Genomic DNA, 13,078 nt, shown 5'->3' on the forward strand with positions numbered 1-13,078 from the left:
TGGCTTTGCACAAATGGGTTTCCCTAACTGTGGAGGGGCGATAGATGGGACTCATATTCTAAGTCTGACACCAGCTCACCTAGCTTCTGAGCACATTAATCGGAAGGGGTATTTCTCTATGGTTCTCCAGGCGCTTGTGGATCACTGTGGGTGTTTCATTGACATTAACGCAGGCTGACTCGGAAAGGTGCATGACTCACGCATCTTTCAGAACACTGGCCTGTTCAGGAAGCTGCAGCTCGGGATTTTTTCCCCGGACCAGAAGATCACCGTAGGTGAAGTCAAAATGCCCATTGTGATCCTTGGAGACCCCACTTACCCTTTAATGCCGTGGCTCATGAAACCCTACACAGAGAGCCTTGACAGCAGCAAGGAGCAGTTCAACAACAGGCTGAGCCGGTGCAGAATGACTGAAGTGTGCTTTTTGCCATTTAAAGGGCAGCTGGCGCTCTCTGTATGGGAAGCTGGACCTGGCCGATGACAGCATCCCCAGTTATATCTGTGTGCTGTACCCTCCATAACATTTGTGAAGGGGAGGGTGAAAGCTTCACACAGGCATGGACCTTGGAGTTTCAACACCTGGAGGCTGAATTTGAATAGCCAGAGAGCAGGGCTATTATAGGGGCCCAGCGCGGAGCTGCAAAGATTAGGGTTGCCTTGAGGGAGAAGTTTGAGGCTGAAAGCCACCAGTAATGTCTGATGCCCTGCACGGGAGTGAAGTGCAGTGGTTCCAATGTTAGTAGGAATCTGTGTTTGCTACGCTGAGTTGAAGTGCCTGTTGCTTTCCTGGGCTAAGGTATCTTTTACTTTATGCACTAATAAAGAATGTTTTCAAAGCCAAAAAATCCATTTATAGAAAAGAAACTCAACTGCTTGGGAAACAGGGCAAGGGGATGGGGTGGGGAACAGTACAATCACAGATTTGCGTATGTCCTGTTACCATACTCAGCCTTCCTGCCTGGAGTGCTGTGCAATGAGTGCTGCACTTGAGCATGGCTATACAGTAACTCCTCACTTAAAGTCATCCCGGTTAATGTTGTTTCGTTGCTGATCAATTACGGAACATGCTTGTTTAAAGTTGTGCAATGCTCCCTTCTAGTCGGCAGGCGCCTGCTTTGTCCACTGCTTGCAGGAAGAGCAGCCCATTGGAGCTAGCTGGTGGGGGCTTGGAACCAGGGTGGACTGGCAGCCCCCCTATCAGCTCCCCTAAATTCCCTGTGCAGCAGCTGCCCAGCAGGCTAGCAATTGCAGCTGTCCCTCCCCCCCACTCCCATGTGCTGTTCCTGCCCTCTGCCTTGGAGCTGCTCCCCGAGCCTCCTCCTTGTTGTGCAGGTGGGGGGGGAGGCTAATTTCAGGGTGTCCCCCTGCTCCTACATCCCGCTTACCCCTTCTTCTCCACATAGAGCAAGGTGGGGACATGGTCAGAGAGAGACAGAGGGAGCCTGGGGCAGCAGCTGCTGTCTCAATTTCCTGATCCACTTAAAAAGACAATGAATGCACTTAAGAATGGGTCAGCTTACTTAAAGGGGCAGTGTGCATTTCTTGCTCTCCCCCACACACAAGGTGTGTGTCTCTCTGTCTGCTATGCTATCTCCCCTCCACTCCATTCCTGCTTCCTTGTAGAGTGAGAGGCTACATTAACAACAATGTGTTAACCCTTGAGGGCTCAGCTGAGTGCTAGTTCATCATTTAGCACAGGGGTTCTCAAACTGGGGATTGGGACCCCTCAAGGGGTCACGAGGTTATTACATGGGGGGTCGTGAGCTGTCAACCTCCACCCCAAACCCTGCTTTGCCTCCAGCATTTATAATACTTTTTTATATATTTAACAGCATTTTTAATTTATATGGGGGGGTTGCACTCAGAGGCTTGCTATGTGAAAGGGGTCACCAGTACAAAAATTTGAGAACCACTGATGAGCAGCAACGCATTCCCTGGGAAATATCCCACCCTCTTTCATCCTCTAACTTCACCAGCTCAACCAAGCTTCACAATCATCATAGCTGTGAACAATATTAAATTGTTTGTTTAAAATGTATACTGTGTGTGTAGGTGTTTTTTATATATATATATATAATTTTTTGTCTGATGAAAAATAATTCCCTGGAACCTAACCCCCCCCTTTACATTAATTCTATGGGGAAATTAGAGTCACTTAAATGAGACTTTAAGCAAAACAATGTTTTCAGCAACATAACTACAACGTTAAGTGAGGAGTTACTGTACTGCATGGTGATGGGGGTTGAGTGCATGGGTAAGGGTAATAGTTTTCAGGGCTGGGTGGTGAAACTACAGGTGTTGGAGGCAGCTCGTGGCAATAAGAACCCGGATGCTGGGGAAAGTGGGTTGGAGGTGACATGGGGGCACAAGGGAAAGAGTTCTGGGACAAGGGCTGCGGGTGGGGGAGAAGGGGCAGGTGCGGTAGTGTTCCATCTGCATGGCATCGAGCACCTGGATTGAGTCCGCTTGGCGCTCCATGATGTTTATCAGCCGAGCCGTGCTTTGCTGTGAGAGCTCCGCGCTTTTGTGCCGGCGATCCGCATTCTGCTGGCGGATCCTCCTTTTACTCTCCCTCCACTCCTGTGCTTTTAGATTCTCATCAAGTGACTGCTGCATTACTTCATGCAGCATGTCATCTTTGCTTCTACGTGGCCTCTTCCTGAGTCTTTGCAGTCTCTCGGCTGGTGATAACACAGATCGCTGAGATCTCAAGGTTGCATCTGTAAAGGTAAAATGCAACACTTAAAAGAGGCAGCATTGTTCACACCAGACAGAGCAATGATTCTCCCGTACTTAAGGAGGGTAAGCACAGTCTACACAATAGCATAATTTGCCTGTCGCAAAGCGAGCACACATAACCCACAGGAGCCCCAAAATGGTGAGTAAGCACAGAGTCCAGGGAGAATGATTGATTGTTTCACGGCTTTACTGTCCTCTGGGTTTCTGTGCCTTGGGGAGAGCTGCAGGGGACCCCTATACTGAACACTGTCCCCACATTTTCCACAGGAGTTCGTCCTGGAAGATATCTCGCTGCCGAGGGTGACCTGGGAAGCAAGGGAGGGTCTTCTACTACAATGCGGCTTCCGCCCTGGCCCATATGCAGCTTGCCTGTATGCAGCAGTGGTCCCCTCCCTGCCCCTCACGGCACAGTGGTGTGGACATGTTAGCCTGACTGGGACAAGGACCACAGTGGCTCTCCCAAGAAACCTGCGCAAGTGCATTGCCCAGGTTCTGGCTGAGACCTTTTGAAGAGCTCATTGAGGCCGATTACCGCGATGTGAAAGCAAATTAATGCCCTATTTTGCATCTAGGCATGCATGCAGCCCTAACACTCCTCGCCCCAAGCGCCTGCACTGAATAACTTCCTTCCCAAAATAAAAGCCACTTACTGGAAACCTCCTCTGGTGTTTGTCCTTCCCCAAGCACCAGCCGCTGCGACTGGCTACCTACTGGCTTGAAAACATCTCCTGGCTGCAGGCATCTAGGGATTCTGGGGTGTCTTCCTCCACCTCAGCACCCTCGCTTCCGCTTTGCTGCTGCTCCTCCTCCTGCGTTGTTGAACTGGGCTCTGAAGTGTCCAGGGTGGTACTCAGAGTGAAGATGGGGTCACCTCCAAGTATCGCGTCCAACTCTTTGTAGAAATGGCAGGTTGCGGGGGCAGCACTGGAGCAGCGGTTTGCCTCGCGGGCTTTGCAGTAGGCATTTCCCAGCTCCATCACTTTAACCCTGCTCTGCAGTGCGTCCTGGTCATGGCCCCTTTCCATCATGTCCCTTGATGCCTGCCCGAAGGTATTGTGATTACTACGGCTGGAGCGCAGGTGGGACTGGACCACTTCCTCCCCCCAAACACTGATGAGGTCCAGCACCTCATCGCTGCTCCATACTGAGGATCGCCTGACGTGTGGAGGCATGGTCACCTGGAAAGATGCGCTGAGAGCACTCCATACCTTGCTAAACAAACAGGAGAAGGGGATTTTCAAAATTCCCAGAGAATTTAAAGGGTGGGTCTGACAGTTAGTCACTTGAGGGCAGGGCAGTAGAGTTCAAAGTGATGACCAGAGTGGCTAGAACAGGTATTGTGGGACACTTCTGGAGGCTGATCAGAGCGCATTAACAGACCAGAGCGTCCACACTGGTGCTTCAGCACTCCAGGGGGGCGCATCAAACATTATTCCACTCGCCGAGGTGGAGTACCAGGAGCGCTCTAGCCGCGGAGTCAGAGCACTTTACATGCCTTGCCAGTGTAGACGCGTCATGAGTTAGAGCGCACTGGGCTGCTTTAATGCGCTCTAACTCACAAGTATAGCCATGCCCTTAGTCATATTAGTTTGTTTTCCTTGGTGATTCTCTCACTGGGTTTAAACATTGTCCTTCATATGAGACAGCGATCTCCAACAATGATTCCCACCTCTCTATCTTGGCGAGGCCCATGTTAAAGAGCATTGTGCGATCTGCAGATTGTTCAAAAAATGGACTCAAGTGGCTCGGGACCTTCACCTGAAACATCATGTGCTTGAATAGGCTATGTGGAGGGCCTCCGTACTGAAGCAGGCATCGGGTCCAAGATCACCCTCTGCTTCTGAGAGTGCTGCTGCTTCATGTTCCAGAGAAGGCGCTTCTCTGAAGAAATGGAGGAAGTGTTCCCCATTGACTGCACCAAGGAAAAAGTTGCATAAGACCAATCGAGGCCACTCCAGGTCTCAGGGTGACTCTTCCATCTTCCCCATGGAATGTATGGACTGGCACAGAGTTGGTGCAGCATGCGGGATGGCATGAGTATCTCTTATTCTTCCCCAGTACCAACTAAGCAGGTTAGAAACTCTTTATCCATCGACTCCGCTTCTGAACCCTGGGCATCCGTTGAGTCCAGTACCAATGAGGGAGATGCTGGTACCAACTGTTTTCAGGCAGCTACAGACTACTTCTGCTTTTGGGTCTAGACGTCGTCTTTGGCCCAGAACTTTGCCAGGTCTGCATCATCTATAGCCCCATTGACTGAACAAGCCGCTGAACCCTCTGATCTGTTGTCACTGCACCCTAATGTTCCCTTTCCACAGATTGTGGAAATAGGGCTGGTACTATGATCAGTACAGGGGACGTTGGTATTGGGAATCTCCTCAGCAACGCTACAGTTGGCACTGCAAATGCTTCCATGGCAGCTTTCACCGCCCTCGACGTTAGTACCACCAAACACTCCGGTACTACTACTGACTTCGCAATTGACACCACTTCCAGTATCAGCATGGTCAGTACTGATGGTACCACTTCCATCTGCAGTACTGCTTCTGGCTTTTTTCTGAGTCAGACTGGTTACTTGCTCCCTCTGGTCTCGGTCCACTCATCCCCAGAATCCCAAGGCTCCATGGCTTCTGAGTCAGGGTCATCATCCTCCCTTTCTCCATCACCTGACCAGCCTTGCAGGTTGTTGATGGACCGTTCTGGGTAGTAGGATTGGCGCTCATCTCGTGGTCGGGATTGAGGCCACTGGACTCTTGCCTACTGGCCATCAATGCCTTATCCATGCCAGTAACCTCTATGGAATCTGTGAGATGCTCCTCAGTTGCATAGAACCCGCTCTTCATCTCGCTTGAAGGCAAGATCAATGGCCAGGTCTGCAGTGGTGGCCATCGATCCGCCGCAGGCCCAGGCACCAGAAGTCCTCCTTGTGAAGCCTCTGGAGTCATCAGCCCTGGAACAGGATCCTGCTTTGGTTCACTTAAGAGCCTCTCCATCTCTGGATGATTCTGTGCCGCTCTTCTATACTGAAGAATTTTAAGGTGTACCAAGACTTTTTGCAGTGTGTAGCTGCTTCCCTCAGTATCCAAGTGGAGTTTTTCCAAGAGAGCACCCACAAATTAGTGGATGTCTTGCAGCCATCTGACCTGGGACAGATGCTCTCCTTAAAGTGGCTAAGGCCCTCTGGATCACATAGCTATAGATGGCACTGAAGCCAAAGTGCATGAAAAAGAGCAATCCTGTGCGCCAAGTCCTCGCTCCTGCCTCCTAAACGCTGCAAGCCAGCTGATTGCCCTGGGCAGGAGGGAGGGGGGAAGAGCGAGGACTTGGCGTGCTTCCCCTCTCCCTCGCCTGCCTCCTGCCCAGGCATTCAGCTGGCTTGCAGTGTTCAGAAGGGAGGGGAGAGGAGCAAGGATCCAGTGTGCGAAGGGGGAGGAGGTGGGGGGAGGGGGAGAAGAGGCAGGTCAAGGATGGGGGCTTGGGGAAAGGGGTGGAGTGGTTGGGCCAAGGATTGAGCCCCCTGCCTCCGGCAAAGTCAGTGCCTGTGCTTGCAAGAACAGCAAGAGGAGCAGCCAGACAATCCATCCTCTTCCACTCTCTGTCTCCACCACCTCAACCAAGCTTCATATTCAGCAGTGATGATTGTAGTATTAAATTGCTTGTTTAAAATGTATATAATGCCTTTTGTCTGGGGAAAAAAAAATCCCTGGAACCTAACCCCCCGCCATTTACATTAATTCTTATGGGGAAATTGGATTTGTGTAACAACATTTCACTTAGTCGCATTTTTCAGGACCATAACTACAACGTTAAGTGAGGAGTTACTGTATTCTCCCTGTGTGTCTTGGAACAACCGGCTTGCTGCTCTGAACCTTCAGGATGCCTGCTTTCATGCAGTGATTTAGAAAGATCCTTCAATTCATCTTGGCGGAACACCTCTTTCAGTACAGTGTTTCCATTCAGCCTCTCTTTCATCCCCCCGTTTTTTTACCAAATGCATGGTCACTGTTACAATAAATATTAGGAAGAAGGAAATTTACATCTTCCCATATCTGGATGACTGACTGAGGGGCAAATCCAGAGAGGAAGTTCTTGATCACATCAGTGCCACATTATGCTTGCTTGACCATCTGAGGCTCATCTTAAACACTGGAAAGTCAACTTTGACTCCCACTCAAAAAATCAAGTTTATTGGGGCTATATTAGATTTCTCATCATCAAAAACTTTTCTGCGGACAGACCATTTTCAGGTAATTCACCCTCTTTGCGTCGGTCTCCTGTCTCAGCCTTCCATGTCAGTGTGGACATGTCTGAGGCTCTTGGGCTACATGTCATCTTGCATGCAGGTGGTCCAGTTTCCAAGGCTGTGCCTTTGCCCTTTTCAAACGTAGCTCAGGACAATCTACCATCTTATTTTTCATCCTCTAGACCAGTGTTTCCCAAACTTGGGATGCCTCATTTGACGCGGCAGGTAAACAAACCGGCCTGGCCCGCCAGGGGCTTTCCCTAAACAAGTGGCGTCCCAAGTTTGGGAAACACTGCTCTAGACAGACTGGTTCATGTTCCTTTGGTGGTTCTGGGCTCCTTGCAATGGTGGATTCATCCAGAGAATGTTTGCCAAGGCATTCCTTTTGTTTGGCCTTCACCAACCAGGTTGGTGGTTGTTGATGCCTATCTGGTAGTCTGGCTGGCAGAGCTGTGGTCGCTGAATGTACAGGGACTGTAGTCAGAGCAGGAGGCCTCACTCTGTACCAATGTGCTAAAGCGTTGGGCCATCAACAATGCATGTCATGCTTTTGGGGACAGTGTGGATCACTGAATCTCAACTATACTTACTGATGATGCCACCACGATGTACTATGTGAACAAACAAGGCCGGGGGCACACTCCAGGTTGCTTTGCCTAGATGTGATTAGGCTGTGGCAGTTCTGCGTTGTGAAGAATATTACTCCAATAGCTGTTGGCTTACCTGGGGGTTCAGAATCATCTCACAGACTCTCTCAGCAGGTATTTTTCCCTGAAAACAAGTGTCCTCTGGGTCATCTTCATAGCTTGGAGCATCCCAACAATCAACCTGTTTGCTGCAAGGGACAACAGGAAATGTCATCTGTTCTGTTTTCGAGGAGGCCTCAGTCCAAGCTGGCGGTCAGCTCTCTTGTACGTCTTTCCCTCAGTGCCAGTCCTCCCTCAGCTCATCCTTAAACTCAAGCTGGATCGGGTCAAGCTTATTCTCATTACCCCAGTGTGGCTGAAACAGTGCTGGCTCTCTGACCTTCTTGCACTGTGTATCCAGCCTCCCATACTGTTTCCTCCTTGTCCCAACCTACTCACTGAGAACCAGGTATTCTAGTTTTACGTGATTAAAAATCCAAAATTCTGTTGTTGTTTTTTTAAAATAATAATGAAAATCTGCATTTTTCTGCTATTAAAATGGAACACTGAACTTCAGTTTTCATAGCCACAATATATATAGGTCTCAGTTGAACACAATGTTTTATTGTTATACAGTAGAATCCCGTTTATCCAGGCCTCCATTATCTGGCTTTCTGTGTTAACCGAACCACCAGCCGCCCAGAGCTAACCACCCAAGCCCTGCTGCTGTTAGCCTCAGGCAGCTGGTGGTTCGGTTAACACGGAGAGCCAGATAATGGTGGCTCAGATAAATGGGGTTCTACTGTTTGTAAATGAGGAAGGAGAGCAGTGTTTGACTGTTAAACAAGTCGTCCTTAACAGTGGAAACCACCAGGATGGCCTGTTCCAGTGAAATGGAAGCGATTTTCAGTGTGGTCATTAGCCTGTGGAATCCAACCAATGGTGGCCTCTATTCAGGACATTTTGGAGTACCTGCTGAATCTTCAGTCGTTGGGGCTTATCTTAAGTTTATTGAAAGTGCATCTGGCAGCATTATTGACATTTCATTCTCCCATTCAGGGAAGATTGGTCTTCTCCAATACCATGGTAGCAAGATTCATTTTTTTTAGGTGACAAATCTGAGGAACTGTCCCAGATTGAGGTGTCATTAGAGGAGGTTTTGGAAGAAACTGATACACTAAACAGTAATAAGTCACCAAGACCAGATGGTATTCACCCAAGAGCTCTGAAGGAACTCAAATGTGAAATTTGCAGAACTACTAACTGTAGTCTTTAACCTATTATTTAAATCAACTTCTGTACCAAATGACTAGAGGATAGCTAATGTGATGACAATTTTTAAAAAGGGCTCCAGAGGTGATTCAAACCCAAATTAATGATGATAAATTTGCAAATGAATTTTAGTTCCGCAGTTTCTCTTTGAAGTGTGGCATCCCTGTGGCATATAGGAGTTTAGATAGTTTACTGTCTTTTTTCCTCTGTAGAGAAGTGAACTGTGCATTGTAAATGGCCTGTCTTGTTTTTGTAAAGTCCATCCTTGTGTGGAACACATCAGTCTCCCTGGACATTCTATAACAGATTTATAAGTAGCCATACTTGAACAAAAAGACTTCAGAAACAGACTTCAAAGAGAAACTGCAGAACTAAAATTCATTTGCAAATTTAAAATGATTAATTTGGGCTTGAATAGGGACTTGGAGTAGCTTACTCACTACAAAAGCAACTTGGCCTCTCCTGGAATTGACATCTCCTCATCAATTATTGGGAGTGGACTACATCCACCCTGATTGAATTGGCCCTGTCAACACTGGTTCTCCACTTGTGAGGTTAACTCCCTTTTCTTCATGTGTCAGTATAATAATGCCTGCATCTGTAATTTTCACTCCATGCATCTGAAGAAGTGGGTTTTTTACTCCACGAAAGCTTATGCCCAAATAAATCTGTTAGTCCTTGTTGTTTTTATAGTAAAGAACAAAATGGTGATAGACCTCGATGAACATAATTTGTTGGGGAAGAGTCAACATGGTTTTCGTAAAGGGAAATCATGCTTCCCCAATCTACTAGAATTCTTTGAGGGGGCTCAACAAGCATGTGGACAAGGGGGATCCAGTGGATATAGTGTACTTAGATTTTCAGAAAGATTTGACAAGGTCCCTCACGAAAGGCTCTCAAGCAAAGTAAGCCTTCATGGGATAAGAGGGAAGGGCTTCTCATGGATTGGTAACTGGTTAAAAGATAGGAAACAAAGGGTAGGAATAAATGTCAGTTTTCAAACTGGAGAGAGGTGAGTAGTGGTGTCCCCCAAGGGTCTGTACTGGGACCAGTCCTATTCAACATATTCATAAATGATCTGGGAAAAGGGGTAAACAGTGCGGTGGCAAAATTCACAGATGATACAAAACTACTCAAGATAGTTAAGTCCCAGGCAGACTGCAAAGAGCTACAGAAGGATCTCTCAAAAATAGGGACTGGGGAACAAAATGGCAGATGAAATTCAATATTGATAAATGCAAAGTAATCCACATTGGAAAACATAATCCCAATTATACATAGAGAATGATGGGTTCTAAATTAGCTGTTACCACTCAAGAAAGAGATCTTGGGGTCATTGTGGATAGTTCTCTGAAAACTTCCACTCAGTGTGTGGCGGCAGTCAAAAAAGCTAACAATGTTGGGAATCATTAGGAAAGGGATAGCTAATAAGACAGAAAATATCATATTGCCTTTCTACAAATCAATGGTATGCCTGCATCTTGAATACTGCATGCGGATTAATACTGAATTAATAACAAAGGGGGGAGAGAGCTCAGTGGATTGAGCATTGGCCTTCTAAACCCAGGGTTGTGAATTCAGCCCTTGAGGGGGCCATTTGGGGATTTAGTTGGGGATCAGTCCTGCGTTGAGCAGGGGGTTGGACTAGATGACCTCCTGAGGTCCCTTCCAATCCTGACAGTCTATGAAGGTTTCTTGATTCTCAGTCATATTTCTATGTTAATTCTATGTATGTGGCCCAAGCCTCAATTTCTGTTTCACATTTAGAATACTTATGTAGAAGAGGTAAACTGGAATATTTAAACTGTAGTGTGTAATAATTTATTTGTAGCCTACAAAGGCAACAGTGAAATTTGAACAGATTAACTTTAGTTCTTCTTAATAATACTTGTACTGTTTATAGTTGTATTTCCAGTGAAACTGGAAAATTAATATGAGTGGATTTATTACAGTTGAACTTAGTAATTGGCATTTTAAATAAACAGGGTGGAATATGTAAACTGAATTAATGCCAGTGTATATCTTAATTGCAGGATATCCCTAAATCAGGTACTAGTTGCAGTTCACGATGTTCAAGTTCCAGGCAAGATTCTGAGAGTACAAGGCCTGAATCGGAAACAGAAGATGTGCTGTGGGAAGATCTGTTGCACTGTGCAGAGTGCCGGTCTTCTTGTACCAGTGAAACAGATGTAGAAAACCCTCAAGTTAATCCTTGTGTGAAAAAAGAATATAGAGATGACCCATTTCATCAGGTTGGTGTCCTGTAATTATTTTTATTATCTAAAGGAATACTTGCTACCTGCACTCCTAACAGCTCTATGAAGTGTTCAAGAGTTAGAACTTGGGAGAGAAACCTACATTAAATGAAAATAACAGAAATTAAATGCTGAATTAGTAGCAAAGTTCTGATTTAAATCCTTTAAAACAAGGAACATTTTATCATGGGAGATGTAGTCCAGCTAGGGAGCCTAGCCCATAGAGGGAATATGGGGGTCATGAAGCACCCAAACTACAACTCTCATAAGGCAGCACAGCTTTTAACTTGCTTCTAACTCAACATAACTTTAACATATTTTATTTTTAGGTTAATTGTTTGTTTTAGGGGCAATATCTATTAATAGATAAGTGTAGGACAGTCATACAATTCATGAATCACATGATGATGATCAGAGCTATTATACTTCATTACTGTAGTGCAGACTTAGGAAACTAATCTTTGAATTAGACACAGATCAAACAGGACTTTTTAGAGACATTCTTAGTTTACATATGGGGCTGTAAATGAAAATTATATACATTCACATGCATATTTAGAAAATATGGGCATTAAAAGTGTTTAAAATTAATCAGTTTCTCTAAAATATATATTCTGTTTTGTAATTAATATTGTAGTTTTGCTTCCTATATGATTTGCATATAGTTCCTAAACGGTTATTTTTAAACAAATTCAGCTGCTGTGTTAGAACGTTAAAAAAAACTGTGAAAAAATAACTTTCCAATATAAATTGAATATTTTAATTTGCATATTTGTTAATCAAAATGGAGATTGCAGTTTAGCTTTTTGTTTTATTATTTACTATCTTTTGTTCTATTTATAGTTACACTTCGCTTAAATTTCATATGAACAATACAATAGAATGGTATTACACCAGATGTGCTATCTTTACTTTTCTGCAGATGTTGGTTTTTGCACAGAAAATGTTCATTTGTGCATTTAAAAAAAAATGCTTTACTCAATGAAAGGAAAATCCTTGATATCATTTTTAAATTCCACTCCACTCTGTCCCTGCAACTAACCAGGTTAAAGGTCCTTTTAGTAATGTAATTCACGTTCTGTTAACATTGAAGTTTTGACCAGTGAGTGAGTAGCATTTAACAATAGGAAGAATCCAAATGAATAGTAGGAAAGCCATTCTGTGAAAAAGATCTAGCTTTAAACAGTTAATAAAATTACAGCTAATTTTTTTTTTACAAAGTGAACTAATAAGCTATACCTTTTCAATATTCTTTTTAAATTTCTTCAATTAGAGGGAGTATTACGCCACTGTTGAAGTGTTTGCATGCCAGTGTTTCTCAAATGCGACCACTGTGGCCTCATGCCACCACCAGGAGCTTTTTGTGCAGCTTGTCACAGTGGGTAGCAGCAAGGAAAGTCTCTGGCAACTTCCCTCTGCCTCCTCCCTGCCACTGCCAGGGCCACCCAGAGGGGAGGGGGCAAGTGGGGCAATTTGCACCAGGCCCCACAGGGGCTCCCACAAGAATATATCATTCTATAGTATTGCAACTTTTTTTATGGAAGGGGTCCCCGATATCGCTTTGCCCCAGGCCCCCTGAATCCTCTGGGCGGCCCTGGCCACAGCTTTTCATTGCTGTGTGTAGCTACATGCCACAGTGTGAGCACAGCCTGCTTTTTTACTACAGCATGTAGCTACACACACCCTACATACAACTGCCAGTACAGATAGGGCCTTAGAGGACACTTATATCAGTATCTTTGAGAGCGTTGTTCTGAAAGAACCAGGTTCTCCCAAGATCACCAGCACTTCCAGACATTTTATTACTCTGTAGCCTTCCCGAGTTGTATTTTGGGGTAAGGCGTTTTCAGAGGCAAAGCATAGCTGTGCCAGCAGAAGCCAAGTGTAGATATAACAGACATAGCCCTAGACTTCTAAAAAGCTCCTGATAGTATAAATATATT

The 13,078-nt window shown here is 45.7% G+C and overlaps 1 protein-coding gene across 4 annotated transcripts in view; it reads left to right on the forward strand.

Annotated features, from left to right (window-relative positions):
- PHTF2 (putative homeodomain transcription factor 2) overlaps window positions 1-13,078 on the forward strand; it is a 174,070-nt gene that overhangs the window by 122,562 nt on the left and 38,430 nt on the right. For all 4 annotated transcript variants that reach the window (XM_039517872.1, XM_039517871.1, XM_039517865.1 and 1 more), the window contains exon 10: window positions 10,914-11,132. In XM_039517872.1, the coding sequence (XP_039373806.1) occupies window positions 10,914-11,132 (219 nt within the window). The remainder of the gene's footprint in view (window positions 1-10,913; window positions 11,133-13,078) is intronic.

This window comes from Mauremys reevesii, linkage group 1 (assembly GCF_016161935.1).
Source record: "Mauremys reevesii isolate NIE-2019 linkage group 1, ASM1616193v1, whole genome shotgun sequence".
Taxonomy (NCBI): Eukaryota; Metazoa; Chordata; order Testudines; family Geoemydidae; genus Mauremys; species Mauremys reevesii.